Source organism: Camelus bactrianus, chromosome 19 (genome assembly GCF_048773025.1).
Source record: "Camelus bactrianus isolate YW-2024 breed Bactrian camel chromosome 19, ASM4877302v1, whole genome shotgun sequence".
NCBI lineage: Eukaryota > Metazoa > Chordata > Mammalia > Artiodactyla > Camelidae > Camelus > Camelus bactrianus.
In genome coordinates, this window is record NC_133557.1 from 17817101 (window position 1) to 17834706 (window position 17606).

The window sequence follows — 17606 nt, forward strand, 5'->3', positions numbered from 1 at the left end:
CGGTGCCTGAAGGTGCTTGTGCTTGGTGCCTTCCTGTCCCTCCATTTACTCTGTTGCCTTCCGGGCTCCGCTCAGTGCCCGCGGGAGGCTCACCTGCATGGACTACAGCCTGGGCCCTGTGTCCTCTGGCTGCTGGTTGGGTTTGGTCAACGGGGAGCAGCGGCAGGAGCTCAGAGGCCAAGGGGAGGTTGGAGTGCATGTTCTTTTAGGTCTCTCCCTGTCTGGTGGCCACGGGTTGGTTTTGACTCTCCATCACAGGCTCCTCACAGGCGGCCCTCTCCTTGCAGTGCCCTCCCCCTCCCTAAGCCTGGAGCTCCCTGCTGGCTCCAGCCTGGGGCTACTGCACCCCTACCTCCTTGTTGTTAGTTTCCCTTAATCCTGTTCCTACCCTTATTAAACTCCCTCTGAGTGAGCCTCTGTTTCCCAGTAGAACAACCAGATACTTTACATCAGTTGTCACATCCTTGTGGTGTGGCATTCTCCCGTTTTACAGACATCAGAACGAGCACATAATTTACCTGAGATCATAAAGCTAGTGCCGTCCGGCCCGTCTGCACGACCTTCTTCTTAGAGAGAGGGGGAGAAGGCTGCGGTGTGTCCTGGGTGGGCAGAGAACTAGATTCTAGCTGTATGATCCTGAGCAAAGTCTCGGACAAGCTTTGCAATCTCTTTAAACCTCAGCTTCCCTATCTGGAAAATGGGGGTGGTTACCTACCCTGGAGGGCTATAGGGGGGTATCGATAAACAGATTCATCTGAAACCACCCATCAAAGGCCCAAGAGTGACTCAGTCAGAGCCACGGCTGTTGTCATTGCTTTACTGTTGTTACTAACACCAGAAAGCCAGCAGGGCACAGTGGGGCAGGCCCCGCTGACTCAGACTCCTGCTCCCTCCTCTTTACATCCTAGCAGTGTGATCCGGGAGAATTTACCTAACCTTGAGAGCCCCAGGTTACTCATCTGGAAATGGGCAGTCATTGGCATTTACTTTGTGAGTTGTGGTACTAGTTAAGGTAATGCTGGTACACTAGAGGCGATCCATAATTCTTAGGCTCTATGGGTCCTTCTTGCCTGGCTGACTTTCACTCATTGGCTAAGGCATGCACCATGTCACCTCCTCCAGGAAGGCTTCACTGAGCACCCCATTCCCACCTCAAGGCTTTGATTTTCCTTTATGTTCCCATAGCCCCTGCTCTTCGAGGGTCTCTTTTCTTATCTGACTCCCCTACCAGACCTGAGTCCCTTTTAAGGTCTGTGTTTCCAGCACACTGTGGCGGAGCTGCTCAGTGTCTGGGAAATGAGCACCAGATGCATGAGGGAAAGGGTGAAGGTGTGATGGGTGAAGGATTCGAGTGCTTTCTCCAGGCTGGAACTAGGCTGCTCAGAGCTGGCCATCTCCTTGTGGACTTTACTGGAAGGGCCCTGGTGACCGAGGCTGTGTCTATTTTGACCCCCACTGAAGACTCCTCCAAGTTCCTGACCACATGTAGGTTGTCAGCCAGGGTCCAGGGAACTAGAAACCACTCTAGATGTTTCAGACGGAGGGAATTCAGGATAGGCGGTTGGTTATACAGGTGATGGAGGAGCTGAGATGCGAAACAGGGAACGGTGGGGCCACCCAGAGATCAGCAACAGCAGGGGGCTGCAGTCACCCCTAGACCCAGTGGATAATGGGAGACAAGAAGCTGCCAGAGTCCCAGAGCTGGGGCCACCTTGTCGAGGCTGGAACTCCGGTGGTCCTGCCTGATGGAAGCCAGAGTCACAGACAGGATGTAGCCACTGCTGGGGCTGCCATCCCAGGAAACAAGAGAGGAGGAGAAACACAATGGCTCCTCCCTTCCTTTCACCTTCCAACCTCCCATCACACCTTCCTTGAAGGGGTCAGCTTGCTCTCCTCCCTGCGTTCCATCCCCCGCCCCAAATCATACCAGCAACACAAGACAGAATGGGGAAGGACAAGGGATAAGGAATGGATCTGAGGGCAAACAGGCAAATGCCTAACACAAGGCCCAATAAATATTTGTTGAATCGATGAGTCATCTGGCTCAGCCTAGATTAGGGGGAATTCAAAAGCATGCCACAGTATCTTACCGCTTGTCTATAAAAACGCTTAGAGGTCAAGTGGACCAAGGCAGATCTCTGAGCCTTCCGTCAAGGTCCTTGGGCTCTGAGCTGAGGTCCTGCAGAGCCTGGCTTGCACGGGCCGTGCTGGGACAGCTCTTTGGTCCCAGCGGCCATGCTCCACTTGTGCACATGCTCTCACTTCCATGTACAGCCATTCTCGGCTCCTGGCGTATTTAGTCCCTTCCTCCGTGTTCTCTGGAACACCATAGCAGCCCCTTTCCTAATTGGGGGTCTTAATCCTTCTCTCTCCTCTTTCTTACCATTGGTAATAGATAAACCATCCCAAAGCTCAGCTCTGAACCGTTCGCCTCCTTGATCAAAACTTTTAATAGCTTTCTCTTGCCTGCAAAATAAAGCCTGACTTCCTACTTTTGATCAAAACTATCAGTGATCCAGCTCCAACCTCATTTTCCACTATTCCCATTACAGAGGCTCTGCTCCCCTCAAACTGAGCAGCTCGGCACCCCGTGCTGCATCTCGGCTTGTGCTGTTCTTTGGCCAGAGGCTCGTCTTCCTCCTCTTTGATTTTAAATTCTACCTGCGCTTGAAGTTTTGCTCCACATCACACTTTGCATTCCTGATGGAAGAGTGACTTCCCCCCACCGCGCTCTGAATCCCTGGAGCATTTTATCTGAACTTATGACACTCACCACTTTCTAGTTTGCCCTGGAATTATTGATGTGTGTGGCTTATCTTCCTGCTAAGGTTATAGAGGGTAGAGACCGTGGCAGTTTTAGCATTATGGTTCCCATAGCACCTAACATACAGGAGGAACTCTCAAGTTTTTGTTGCATAAATGGCCGTACCTTCAAAGGAATGAATGAATGGATAAACAGACACACACACAAATGAATCAATGGGTGAATGAATAAGACTGACAGTCCAGGGGTCCTGCAGAGCAGGCTACCCCAGCCAGCCTGAAAGAGGATGCAGCTTTAGATGGGTAATCAACTTGGGTTAGAACTAATTACACAAATCAGGCAAGAGCCAGACTCCCTGGACGTGTTCTGGGAGCGCCACTTTCCAGGGGAGCAAACTGGGACAGGCCCAGACCTTGAGCCAGCCGCAGCCAACCCCGGAGCCCTGCATCCCAGCCCCACAGAGACCCTTACATCAATGTAGTTGGCGTTGATGTAGTCGGAGTGTGGGTCTCCATCCAGCACCAGCAGCCTCACTCGAGAATGGTCATCTGCAGCAAGAGAGCAGAAAACAAGGGGCTGGGTGATAAGAGGCTTGTGGGTGAGGAGCCGGCCCTGCCCTGCTTCCGAGCTACCACTTCTCAGTCGCTGCAAACCGGGCACCATGCTACTGACACACACGCTCTCTTGTTCAACTCCTACCACCCCCCTCAGGTTTTATCACCATTTACAGATGAGGAAGCTGAGGTTCCGGGAGATCACTATGCTTCAAAAAGGACCTGTCTACGTCTCTTCTCTTTTTCCCTCCTGACCTTCGGATTTTTATGCTGTCATTACCTACCAGGGAGAGTCATCTACTTCTTTACATAGCAGTGATTTTGTCATTAAAATGGGGATAGAAATACCTTCTCCAGAGGACAATGCAGGAGAGACCACATGGAAACACCCAGGGAAATGAGAAGTGTTGGATCAGAATTAATATGCTCTATTTTCATGCCTGCTTAAAACCAGCAAATTTACCTATTTTCCACGTGTGCACATACTGCTTTCCTTTTTCCTCTTGGAGTACTGTTGCAAATAGATTGTTGGCTACATGTTGTTATCAATACTATCATTCAAGTGAAGCTGACTAAATTATTATAAAAGAGGTCATCAATAGCTAAAAATCGTATCACGGAGAATACCACTCCAAACACAATCTAGGCATAAACAAGATTTGCAGGCTTTAGTCAATGGCACGCTTGCTTCAAATAACACCAAATAAAAACCATTACAAAAAGAAAAACCACCTAGTACAGCTGAAGGATCAGGCTAATCCTTTACAATTAATTAAAGTGAGCTCTGACACGCTAACAGACACACGCAAACAGAACACCCAGGTTGGCACTGGTGCGGGGAAGGGCTCAGCTGGCTGTTACCGCATGTCACTGCATCCACTGGCCAGTCCACTTTATTCTAGGGCAGGACTGGAGAACTCTGGGTATCCCTGAGGGTCTATGGGGACCAAGGCAGTTGGGTCAGCTCATCCTGTTAACACATCCAGAATTTGGCAGTTTATAAGCACCTCGACTACTACTAGCTGGAATCCCCCAAGAACAGGGACATCATCTGTCTTGTTCCCTGTTCCATCGTCTGCACCCACATGAGGCAGGTGCTCAGTAAGCACTCTGTGAATATAGGAATGCATTATCTCATTGGACTCTCACAGTGATCCTGGGAGAGAAGCAGGTTGGGTGCTGTTAACCTTGGTTACAAATGAGGACACTGAGGCTCCCAAGGACTGACTGGCCACATGGCCAGGGGATGGTGGAGCCTGGCAGAGTGGGGTTCTCTTAACTCTGATCAGATACTCCTGATTCCCAAGAGGGGTCTTTTTTAAGCAGGATACTAGAAAGCACTTCAAGGGTACACAGCAGAGGGAATTAATGACAGAGAAGTGCTTACCTGGGTGGTGGAAGAGCTGAGAGGCCAAATAGAGGAGGGTGAAGTAACTCTACAGAGATAAACACCAACAAGAAGACACTGCCTCCCCAGGGACCATGGGAGAGAGGGAGGAAGCGAGGGTATCAGAGCTCAGGAGCGGGGGCCACCTGTGGAAACTGGTGCTGCAGTGGGCCTCTCTGGTGGGAGCTGGGGGAAGGAAGAGTCTCCCTCACTGCTAAAGAAGTGCGTGATCAATCAGGACAGAGGGGCAGAAATACCCTGGCTTCTTTTCTCCTGCCTTCCGATCCCCTACCAATGCATATTATTGGCCAAACCCAGCCAGAAGCCAGCTGACAAGAGAGACTGAGAAGTGCAACCTGCAGGGGTCAGTTCCCTATGGCGGAAGGTGGAGCAGGAGAAGGCAAGGAATGGGTCCAAGGATGGACAGGAAACTGCCCCATATCCATTAATTACTGAACCAAGTAATTAATTCAAACTACCCACTGAGCCAGGCACTGTGTTAGATTCTGAGTTATGCTGGATGCCACTTTTCTTACTCCCCGTGGGGAAGAGTTCAGTGGAGGCAACCAGAAGGAGTAGGTGGAATGTCTAAGTCAGCCCTTCTGGTGGGTGGGTGCTGGGGTGTGAGGTGGGGAAGGAGTCTGAAGCTAATCTTCATGGAATTCATGGTAGACACCAGAGGCTTTACATCACCTCACTCCATCCCTTATTCCTCCAAAGAGCTCTGTAGATCATTATAATCATACCATGATGATTTAGTATTTTTATTCTTCCCATTTCACAGATGAAGATCCTGGGGCTCTGAGAGGTTAAGCAAGTTTCCAAGGTCACCCGGCCTGCAAGCGACAGAGCTGGGATTCTATCCCAGGACAATGTGACCCTGATTCCCCCGCTCCATTCACGTGATGTGCTGTCCTTGGACTTCTAGCATCTCCCAAGCACTACTCCTGGAGTCTGTGCAAATAGCTGGTCCCCAGCTCCTGCAGTCTTCTAGCCCCAGACAGTGGAACTTTCTGGGGGACGTCCACCAAGCAGGCATGCACGCAAGGCCTCGCATCTGACTCTGAGCTGCTCAGACTCGTCAGCCTTGTTACCAGCAGGTTACAAAAACTGTAAGCCGCAAAAAAGTGAAAGTGCATAATGTGTTTTCACTCATTGGTCTCACTAATAACTTATTGATTCAAAAATTTCTTTTATTTATTGTTATGCTTGCCCCTGGGGTCTCTAGCATCAGAAACAGAGGTACTGGCTTAAAATGTTGAAAGGGAATTCCTTTAATAAAAAAAATGAAATTTAAAATCTGAAAGCAAACATGATTAACTAAGGAAACAAAAAGAAACAAACTTATTTATTTTAGTTAAGTATTCTTAAAGATGAGAGGTGCCTCTTACCATCAGATAATGGCCTCTGCCAGCATCACCCCTTCATCCGTTCATTAAGAACACATGCCCTGAGCACCTACTGTGTACAGGCTTGTTGAAGGGACGAAGCAGGTGTTCTTAAAGTACTCAGAAGGCTTGTCAGCATAGTGAGGGAGGCAGACTGTACACAGAAGTGGAATTTCAAGGTCTAGACAGTGGGGAATAGAGGGCTTCGTGACGTGATATGTGAATGAGGAATTGACCACTGGACAGAGAGGAAGGGTCTTTCCATCAGAGAGAACAGCAGAAGTGACAGCATAGATCTTAGGAGAGCAAAGACCCTGGAGGAGCTGCAAACAGTTTCCCATCTTGTGCACATGGAGTGGGAGGGGACCAGCAGCGGGAGAAGAGGCAGAGGAGACGGCGGGGGTTAGATCGTAGAAGACGTTCTATGCTCTGTTCAGGCACTTAGATGCAAGTCACCATGATGGGATCTGCAGGGCATCCCAGTAGAGACTATTCCCTGAGACTGCGAGAGGTACTTTAGTACAAAATGCTCAAGAGTTATTCCCATATGGGATAACCTGCGGCAAGTAGGATATTCTGGTGATGTGAGGTCTGAAGCTATAGGTCAGATCTGGGTTCGACGCTTAGCTCCATCACTTAGCAAGTCAACTGATCTCTCTTAGCCTTGGGTTCCTTAGCAAAATGCTGTATAGCTCAGTACTACATAGTTCACAAAATGTTGGGAGGATTAAACGAGAAAACGTAGGCATGAAAGGGGTGAGGACATTAAGAGAATGAAAAGACAAGCCACAGACTGGGAGAAAGTATTTGAAAACCACATATCTGATAAAGGACTTGGTATGCACAGTATATAAAGAACTCTGAAAATGCAACAATAAGAGAACAATCCAATTAAAAAAATGGGCAAAAGATCTGAACAGACACCTCACCAAAAAAGATACACAGATGGCAAATAAGCATATGAAAAGATGTTCAATATCATACGTCATTAGGGAGCTGCAAATTAAAACAAGAAGAAGACACCACTACACATCAAATAGAACGGCCAAAATCCGGAACACTGACAAGACCAAATGCTGGCAAGTATGTGGAGCAACAGGAATCCTCATTCATTGCTGATGGGAAAGCCAAATGGTCCAGCCACTTTGGAAGACAATCTGGCAATTTCTTCCAAAATGAAACATCCTTTTATCATATGATCCAGCAATTGCTGTCTCTGGTATTTACCCAAATGAGTTGAAATTTATGTCCACAAAAAAACCTACACATGAATGTTCATAGCAACTCTACTAACAATTGCCAAAACTTAAAAAGAACCAAGACGTTCTTCAACAGGTGAATGGATAAACAAGTTGTGGTACATCCATAAAATGGAATATTCTTTGGGAATATAAAGAAATGAGTTCTCAAGCCATGAAAAGGCATGGAGGAAACATGAATGCATACTGCTAAGTGAAAAAAAGGCAGTCTGAAAGACTTCATAGTGTATGATTCCAACCCTGTGGCATTGTAGAAAAGGCAAAATTGTGGAGGCAGGAAAAAGATCAGTGGCTGCCGAGCATGCGGAGCGGGAGGGATGAAGAGGGGGAGCGCAAGGGAGTTTAGGGCAGTGAAACTTCCACAGGACACTGTAACGGTGCATACATGTCATTAAAAAATCCTCCAGAACTGCACAACACTGAGTGGATGCCAATGTGGACTTCAGCTAACACTAATGGAGCAGCACCGGCCTATCCGTTGTAATAAACGTATCACGCTGAAGCAAGACGTTAATAATAGGGGAACTGAATGTGAGTAGGGGTCTACGGGAACTCTCTGGACATTCCGCTCAATGTTTCTGAACCTAAAACTACTCTTTAAAAAAAGTGTGAGGACAGTGCCTGGTATGCAGCAGGTGCTTAATAAATGGTGGCTCTGGGCTGGATGTGAGGCAGGCAGTGAGCTGAGGGCTGAGACGGTTGGAAACTTAGTGCTTCCCATTTGCCCTTCTGTGCAAAATGTAAATCCATCCTTCTGCAGAGGCAAAGATCTATTGTGCGTATTCAACGAAGGGCAGAATTCAGGCTACAGGTCCACCAGAATATTATTCTGTGTCCTCCTCTTCTTCTACCTTTATATAATTAGAAGGATAAAGAATTGTGTTTATCCACATGCACATGGAGAGAGACGGGGCAGCGGGCGATGTGAAGGAGTTTATACAAAGTAATTTACAAGCAGCCTGGCACGCTCATTATGCTCTATCTACATTTTGCAAGCTTGAGAAACAGCTAATCCTTTACTCTCTGTTTGATATTCAAGACAGGGCGGGGAGTCACACAGAGGAGATGCAAACTCCTCTGAGGTGAGGTAAGAGGAAGGCGCAGGAGCCTGGCTCCACCTGGCTCTCAGCTGAGGAGGGAGAGGGGCAGACATTGGCTTGGGGGGAGGAGAGGACTAGTGGCCACAGGCAGAGGGGAGACAAAACTGCAAAGACGTGCAGACCCAGAGAACGCCCCCGAACACAAGTCTAGGGGAACAGAAGCATTGTCCCTCTGGAATCCATTCCTTGTAGTTTCAGGACAAAGCCCAGTGGTATGTTGGTAAAAGCTCTCCGGAAGAAAAAGGGCCCTGATCTGTAACATCTGCTGATCCCTGTGATATAAATACTTCCGCCATGGCTGATTTCACACTACCAACATGGCATCAAGGAGCCCACAAAATTCCTGAAAATTTAACCATCAGCTCTTGCAGGCTGGTAGGAATCAGCCTCGGGACACCACTGACAGACAACAAGGCCTGACCAGACCCCACAATGCTTCACATTTTCTGAGTGTGTGGCACCTAGCAGGGGTTCAATAAATGAGTTCATATTTGTGTCCGAAAGGCTGAGAACCAGAAAAGGGCAGGGCCCCTTGCTTTTAGCCATACAATTGATTTTATAACCTGGTTTGGGACCCAAGGCTCTTTCCTCTGCACAAGGGTCGCATAGTGTGCTTGGATCCTGTGCTCAAATTCTTCCTCTTCCCACCGCTGACCTCTTACCCCATCTGCAGATCCAGCCTGTGCTGTCCCAAGATTGGCAGCTAACTGCTGCCTTTTGCAGGAGAGTGGTAAGGGGTTGGGTAGGCTCTGAAGGCAGACCTGAGGTCTGTCACCTGGGGCAACTGACTTAGCTTCCCGAGCCTCAATTTACCCAACTATAACATCAAAACTCTATCTACCTTTGCAGACTTGTTGCAAGGATTAAAAGTGGTAAGATATGAAAGCACCTAGTGTAGAGTAAGAAATCAATGCAAAAATGTAAATTCAGTTTTATTGTTATTCTAGACTAGTGGTTTTCAAAGTGTAGTCCCTTGGCCAATAGCTTCAATGACATCTGGGAACGTGTTAGAAATGCAATCACTTGAGTCCTTGCCCAGACCTGCTGAATCAGACACTCTGAAGCGAGGCCCAACAATCTGTATTTCAACAAGCCCTCTGGGAGATTCTGACATGCAGACTCAAGTTCGAATGTACAGACCGATGTTCAGTTATTCAGCATAGAGGTGCTTGGGCTAGTCACTTCACTTTGCCTTGGGAAAGATCAAAAGATCTTACTGGAATTGGGCCATGAGACTAGAGACCCACCTGTGTCTGGTGTTAGGCACAGAAATTTATCTTTGTGGAGTGCGTAAGATGTTCCAGGCACTATTCTATGGGTGCGATGCCATTTAATTCTCATAGTAACCCATTTTATGGATGAGAAAATCAGGGCTCTAAGAAGTTTTACAACTTAGGGGAAGGTGTCAGGTTGAGAGCTTCCTTATAGGGTGGCAGGGTCCTATCCCTCTTGGAATCCCAAGCCCCACTGCCTCCACACGCCTTGCATGCCAGTTCTGACTCGGACACTGTCCCATCCCATTGTGTCCTCCAGTCCCCGGCCAGAGGAGAGGGCTCAGTTTCCTCCCATGCACAGCTCTAATCTCAGAACAAACCACAATTTCTCCTCCCTTCCGTCATCATCAAAGGTAATCCAATAAGTCAGTCTTCTCCAGTCACATCCACTTAAAGAGAGAATCACCTCGGAGAGGTGGGGCTGGGAAGAGACTATGATTTGGATACAGGGATGTTCTTTCTTCCTGTCTTCTGGGCAGGGTAAAGAAAAGGAGCAATTTTTCAGAGAAAAGAGATTTGACTCATTACAATGAATTGTGGAGCTGAAAAATCATTTCCTAGAAGTATTGGAAATGTTAATGCCATCATCTTGTGCGAGTGGAGAGGGAGGAGGCAGGTAATTCTGCCGAGACTGCCTGGGCATCCCATTGAAGCTAAAGGTCTGCACATTCAATCTTGATTGAATTAGCATTATCAAGCGAGGGTGGCCCGGGTATGACAGGGAAACAGCCCGACATTCTGTGCACCTCCTTGTTCTGCCAGTTCCATGCTCCTTTCTGCAGGGCCCTGTGAGGAGCTGCTCCAGGAGACGAAAGCTTTGGGGTCGGAGAGGGGGCTTAAACAGAGCGGCAGAGTGCTGAGAGAAAGTTAGAGGGGCAGTGGCCCATATGATGTGGAATGTATGGATTCATCCTAAGCAGGCCGTCCAGCCCACGGCCCACTAAGGGGACCTTCTGAGGAAGGAGGGAGGGTTCTTATTTGGCTGCCTCCAGGGGTAGACACTGCGACCAGAACTTACTGTAGGACTTGATTTGGGAGATGATCCTGGGCTTAAAAACAGATTGCTGCTCACCCCCCCCACCCCTACCCCTGCCGAGAATGTGTGATTTGGTAGCTCTTGGGTGGGACCCAATAATAAGCCTTTGTAACAAGTTCCCAGGAGCTCCAGGGACCACACTTTGAGAACCACTGGACTCTGTCTACAGTCCCTGTCCTCTGGCTGTGGCTGGGTGTAGCCAAAGCAAAGCACAGGCAGCAGACTGGCTGAGGTGGGAGGGTGCCATCGAGGTGCTTATTCCTGCAGCTCCCTCTGTTGGGGCCACCGCGGGCTGGCTGCAGTGCCACTAAAGGTCACACCTCCAGGCAGGCCATCTTTCTCCGGAGTCCTGGGAACCTCTTCTAACTGAATCTTCTGCAACCCGAGTGTAGCACGTAGCCCCAGGGGACCGCACTATTCCCTACAGTCTCCCTACACCCAGCTCACATCTTTGAAAAAAAAAAAATCACTTGATTAAATGATCCTCAAATCACCCTATTTGAAAGCCCCGTCTGTTTCCTGCTGGGACTCTGACAGATTCCAGAAGGGGAGCCTCATTTGATAAAATCTGCCACCCCTGAGATCACTTCCTCTCCTTGGAGTAAATTCCTTCCAGGAAGCACCCTCTCGAACTTCCACGTGGGGGATGCTCGGGTAGTCCTGAGATTGCCCCTTGTCCACAGTCCACGCCCCAGAGCTACTTAAAAGTAAAGAACTCTTTGTTCTGTCCCCCCCATTCATTTCCTTCCCTTTCACTTCCTTCCATTTCTGCTCCCTGGAAACCCCGCCATCCCTATTACTAAATTCTAAACAGAATCATTTGGAAGAAAGAGCTTATTGAGCCAAGGTTTCTCTTCCATTGTTTCCTTTGCAGGCAGTGCCCTCCCTCCTCCTCTTCCCTTTAATCTTCTCTGTTCTCCCTGGCCTGGGCCTTTGTCCTCCACTCTGGCCTCCAGTGCTCTGGGTTCCTTAAGATGCTAATCACACCCGGTTTTCTTCTTGTGCCAAGAATATTTCTATTTATCAAGCCAGGGCAGACTTTGCCTCTGGGAGGGACACACACACGGGCAGGGACACTTTCCCTTCCTGGGGCTGTTTCTCTTTTCCTTTTTTCATTTCAATTCCAGGACTTTTTTCTTCCTTTCTTGGTTCCCCTCCATGTCTTGTACCTCTTTTGGATGCACTGGTTTCCTTGGCACTGTCCCCTCTCAGTACTGAGAGCAGACCGGGCTGGCTGCAGAATTACTGACCTTTCAATTAGAAAGGAGATTTTGGCTTCTTTAAACCCATCAAGGTGGTGTCATCAGGTGTCTGAATTCCCTCTGCTTCTGTGTGGGTTTCCCCAGAGGATGAGGATCCCAGCACAAGCAGTTTATAGAGGAAGAGAAGGGGACAACAGGAGGAGAGTAGGGGGTTGGGGGAGACAGCCAAGAGAAGGCAGCCCAGAAAGGGTGCGTTTCCAAGTCCATTATCACCATGGAAGCTGCAGCCTACCCCCCCATGGGAACTCTGGAGAAAGGTACAGGGGTGGGGGTGAGGTGCTGGGTTACTTCATGGTCCAAGAGAGACTGGAGCATCCTGCCCCCGCTTTGGAGACAGTCCTCAGGCAAAGAGATGCAGATGGGGCAAGACTTGGGTGAAACCAGTGAGGCGCAGGGCACACACTTTAAGGAATTGCTTGCTCTCAGAGTCAGGCAGGCGCAGGGTCCACAGCTGACAGTGAGCAGCCCCTTGGACAGTGCACTCGGGGCATGTTGCCCACCTCACTCTAGTCTCGGCCCCAGATGCCAGCAGCTGTTACCGCACGAGGAGGCGGTGGGGCCATGGGGTGGAGGTAGGACACCGACAGCAGCTTCTTCCCCTCTGTAATGAAGTCTAATCCCCTTCACTGTTCTTCCTGCCACCCGGAATCCTGCCTTCTCAGACGTGGCTTCCAGAGGGGATAAGAGTGTCCCTTCTCCCCTCGCGTCCCAGCTCCACCCTCGTCATTCAGGCTCAGTGTTCCTTCCTTACTGGAATATCACTGTACCTAGTGTCATCATGATCCAGCCTTCCTCCATCCGTCCTTTCTGGGTGCTCTCTATTTTGGGGGAGAAACTCACAGCTCCAGTCCTTCAGGGTCTTACAGAGAGTCTGTGCTTTCCAACACGTAGTCCAGTTTACGGAGCACCAGCCATGTGCCAGGTGCGGGGACATGGAGCGCAAGAGAGTCTGGGCCCTGTCACAGGGCATCTGTCCTGGTCAGGTCAGGCAGCCAACAGATAGTCACCCACGTGCCTCTCAAGTCACAACAATGACGAGAACTAAGGAGAAGACATGCACTGTGCTCTCGGAGTGAACAAGGGGGTTTTGACAAGACTTGAACGGTCAGAAGAATTCTCTGAGAAGTGGTGCCTAAACTAAGACTGGAAGAATGAGTAGAACTTAGCAGAGCAAAGAGAGGAGGGAAAGGCACATTGATAGAGAGACGGGAATGTGCAAAGGCCCTGTGTCATGGATGAGCATGGGAAGTTCAAGGTCCTGAATAAGGGCCACTGGGGCTTCACGGAGAGGACACAGTGTGAAGTGAGACTGGAGAGGTGGCTGAGGGCCTCTGGATAAGAAGGGCTCAACAGTGAAGGAAGCCATTTGAAAGGCCTTCTGGAAGATGGTGACATGATTCAATTCATAGTTTGAGGAGGTCTCTGTGGCTTCTATCAGAGATCAGATAGGTTTAAGTTTGGGGGCCAGATTAGATGTGGAACAACCAGGAAGGGCAGAGGCCAGGGGAGATCTGATGATGGCTTGGGCAAGGGGACTGAGCACAGAGGGTTTGCAGCGGGAGGTCCGGCAAGATAGAGTTTGGACTCTCATCCTTGGCCCCTCAGGCTTTGGACCAGACACCTGGCCCAGCCCAGATACCCTTGTCTCTCAGGGAGGCAGGGTCTCTTGACTGTATTCTATTTTTTTTTTTACTGTATTTTACTGTATTTCCTTTTTCTTTTTTTCCTATTATTATATTCTATTATAATATTTCATCATTGTACCCATTTTACAGAGAGAAGACTAAGGTTTAGACAGGTCACACGTGGTCTTACAGCCAATAATTTAGTGGACCCCATCTGAATTCACCACCCTATGGGGGAACAGACAAGGGACCAGATATTTCAGGGTGAGGTACCATACCACCACGGCACACGTGCTGCTGGAGCAGAGGATGGTGAGAGCGAGCAGAACTTGTGTCCAGAATGTGGGCTCCCTGGTAGCCGAGACTGAGTGTCCCAGTGCCTGGCACAGGGCCCATGCATCCTAGGTCTTAACACACATTTCCTGATTGTTTGAACATCTCTTGCCAACACTTCACTTGCAGGAAATCCCACTGTCTGCATTACTCTCTTCCAAAAGACAAATTATAAATGTTCTCTGATTAGTTCTACCATTCACAGCTGATTTCTAAATCAGCACAGGAAACAGCTAAGCTAAAACTTCTGCCTCTTTCTTCCTTATAAGCTGCCTGTATCTTACGCTTTCTTCCTCCAAGCTTTTTCTTAGGCAATGTCTAGACAAAGAAAACAAAACAAAATACTGAACTGTGCTGGAAATGATTCATTATCTAGGATTTCTTTCTTTCTTTTTGGCTGAACTGAGACCAAGGGATGCTTAATACCCAATGGGTGAGATGTCAAAAGGTCCAGGTTGGCTGCACCACGGCAGACAGAGGCTGTTGTAGACTCTGGTTCTAATCAGAATGTGTGCTCAGCATTTTGTATGAGGCAACTCTGCCCTCTCTGTATTCATGTTGCTTTGACGGCTGTGCTCACCAATATTTGGAAGTGACCGTCCTTGTGTGTGACCTGTGTGTGGTTTGCACTTCCACGGCAGTCTCTCTCTCCCTCTCCTGCCAGCACTAAATATCATGCACAGTCACAGACAAGCATTGTCACTGCCTTTGTCCCTCGCTAGGACCATTGCAGTAGTCTCCTAATTGGGTCCCTCTGCCTCCAGTCTCTCCTAATCGAATCTACCCTCCCAAAGAGCTGCCCTGGTGATTCTTCCGAAATGGACATCGGATGATGCCTCCATGCCCCAGCCTGGCTTATTCCATGTCCCCACGTGGGTATTCAGCAAATTTTACTTAAAATAAGGAGGAATGGTGGATCTACACCGCTCAGCAGCGACCCTGAGAAAGTAGCTCTAGGGCTACGAGGAACAGGCCAGGTACTGTGCTAAAGGTTTTCTGTACCTTTTTCAACCATCCTATCTCTATTCTTTTCATCATTTCAAAGGCAAGAAAACTGAAACTCAGAGAGGTCAGGTAAACTGCCCAGGACCCTGCAGCTGGGACAGAAGCCCAGGAATTCTGACTCCAGAGGGCTCTAGCTGCTCCGCCACACTGCCTTCATCAAATCACACACCTAGGGGTGCCTCTAGGAACGCTAAAGCTCACTGCTGAGCAAAAGGCAACGTCCTTCCATGCCTCCCCCAGGTCCACACAAAACATGCTTTCCTCCTGTGGGCACAGTGCCACCAAACACCTGTGCCCAGGTACGCCCTGAGCGGCAGGCACCCACCGGAGAGCCCTGCCCCCACTAGCAGTGGGGGCCGGCAGAAGTCGTGATGCGCTCAGCCCTGCCTTTTGTGTGAACAGAGTAACCTTGGGCTCCTTTGAGCCCCGAGCTGGCTGCCTCCCAAACCCTCAGACTTAGGCCAGAGTTTCTGGTTCCATCTGAGCATCAGTCCTTGCCTGGGACTCCACCTTCCTGAAATAGCATTATTCTCTCACCTAGGTATTCATGGGCAGAACCTTGCTCCCCACCCCAACTTGCTGCCAAGACAATATTTTGCACAGAGGGCCTGCTGGGAACACCCTTGAGGCTGGGGCTTCTCCCCGACCTGAGGGATTCTTGAGTGGGCAACCCCAGGCAAGACCCAGCCTTCAGAGGGTTCCTGCATCTACACCACCTGGACCCAGGTCTCTGCCTACTCCCTCTGGCTGAGATCAGCCACGCACTGTCATCCGGGCCAGGTCTGTCAGGGAGGCTGAGCTAGAACTCCGAGCTTAGCAAGTGGACCCAAGGCTGGAAACATCAAGGATTATTTGGTAGCGGATTCCAGGTGACTAAGAGTGCTAGCTTCTTTCTGTCCATGTTCCCAAAGCCTGGCGCCTCCCCCCACCCCCACCAGAGGGACACTTACAGGATATGATGTTGCCGTATCGATTCTTGTTGCGGTTTTCGTCCTCTTTGGCTGTGTCCCACGAAGCTGTCTGCCCCTCCGGTAAGGCCTAAATAGAAACGACAGAGTGATCAGTCTGGCTTGAGACAGGAGCTTAATCTGAGTGTAGACAAGCCAACAGGGAAAATGAGACCCACTGTGAGGGGTGACACGGTATAAAGGCTGTGTGTTGTTGGATGGGGCCTGGGAAGAACACAGACTCGGTGCCTCCCTGACTTACTCACTTGTTCACGAGCTCAAATGTTATTGACGTCTTTTGTGTATCATGAGCTCAAATCTCCAGTAGGGGCGTCATTTGTTCATTTGTTCACTTGAAGGATATTTGAGTCCTTTCACTTGGAGAATGTGTGTTTGGTGCTATTCTAGGCACTCGGAATACAGAGAAATAGACAAAAATCCCCCTTGAGCTTCCAGTCGACTGGCCGATGCAGCAAATGAATAAGCAAACATATGTAATTTTAAATAGTGGGAAACGCTCTGAAGAAAAAAAGCAGAGTGGAGAGGGAGTGACAAGAGTTATTTTGGAATGCACAGGCTGGGAGGGCTTCTCTGAGAAGGCAACACTTAATCTAATTCCTTCATGAGGTGAAAAAGCCAGTCACGCCGAGAAAAGCAGGAAGCGTTTTCCAGGCAGAGAGAACAGTGGGTGCCAAGGTGGTGACCAAACGACCCTGTTCAAGGACGAGGGTGGGAGAAAGCGGGGACAAGAGCGTTTAGAGAGACAGGGAGAGTTCAGGGCGCATATGCACTGTGGTCATGAGCGGCGAGTCGGGCATTATTCTAGGTGTGATGGGAAAACATGAGAGGGTTTTGAGCAGGGCAGTTAGCTGATTCATTTCACATTCTATAAAGCGCATTCTGGCTCATGTATGGGGAGGAAGAGGGGAGAGCAGTTAAGAAGTCATTGCAATAGTCCAGGCAAGAGATCATGGTACCTTGTACCAGGATGGTGGCAGTGGAAGTAGTGAGAAGTGATTATTTGCAGCATGTTCAGTTGAATATTGTAGGTTTTGGTCTCCCCACAGAAGCAGACTCAGAGACAAGGATTCTGGTATGAGATTTATTTGGGAGGTAATCATAAGGAGCATGGGTGGGAGAGTGGGAAGTGTCAGACAAGCCAGGGAGGTAAGCCATCAATGAACAAGGCACCACTGCACCTGGGGCTTAATCCCATAGGCCCATCTCGTGCCTCAGAGTGATCCCCCAGGAAGGAGAAGGGAGTTGGGGTGTTTACCCTCCAGTTCCCATCTGTCATTGGTTGAGGACAACTCTTAGGTAATCCCTGGCCTTCCGTCATGCTCTGCAGGCAAGGCATGCATATGTCTTTTGTCTTCAGGAAGTCCTCCAGCAAAAAGTCACAGGCGCTTCCAGAAGGAAGGGTGGGCATACACAGGACCAGCGAGTGTAGGGGAGATGTGGGCAGGGCACAACACACCTACTGTGCACATGGACTATGGAGGACAGAGAGGGACAAAGGCTGACTCCCAGGCTGTCGGTCTGAAGAACTGAGTGGAGAGTCTTGTCTTTGACTGAGGTGGAGAAGAAGCAGATGGGGAGAAACAGGTTTAGGGGAGCAGGAGCTAAGGGTTGTGTTTTGGATACACAAAGTGCTCAGAACCATGCACAGTAC

General features: G+C 49.3%; 1 protein-coding gene across 10 annotated transcripts in view; it reads right to left on the reverse strand.

Moving 5' to 3' along the window:
- Positions 1–17606, reverse strand: part of PTPRT (protein tyrosine phosphatase receptor type T) — a 944743-nt gene that overhangs the window by 54078 nt on the left and 873059 nt on the right. For all 10 annotated transcript variants that reach the window (XR_012500633.1, XR_012500634.1, XR_012500631.1 and 7 more), the window contains 2 exons: positions 15938–16025; positions 3236–3312 (listed from right to left, as the gene is read on the reverse strand). Coding sequence is in view for 5 of the 10 variants with exons in the window: in XM_074347294.1 (XP_074203395.1) it covers positions 3236–3312; positions 15938–16025 (165 nt within the window). In the remaining 5 variants the exon portion in view is untranslated. The remainder of the gene's footprint in view (positions 1–3235; positions 3313–15937; positions 16026–17606) is intronic.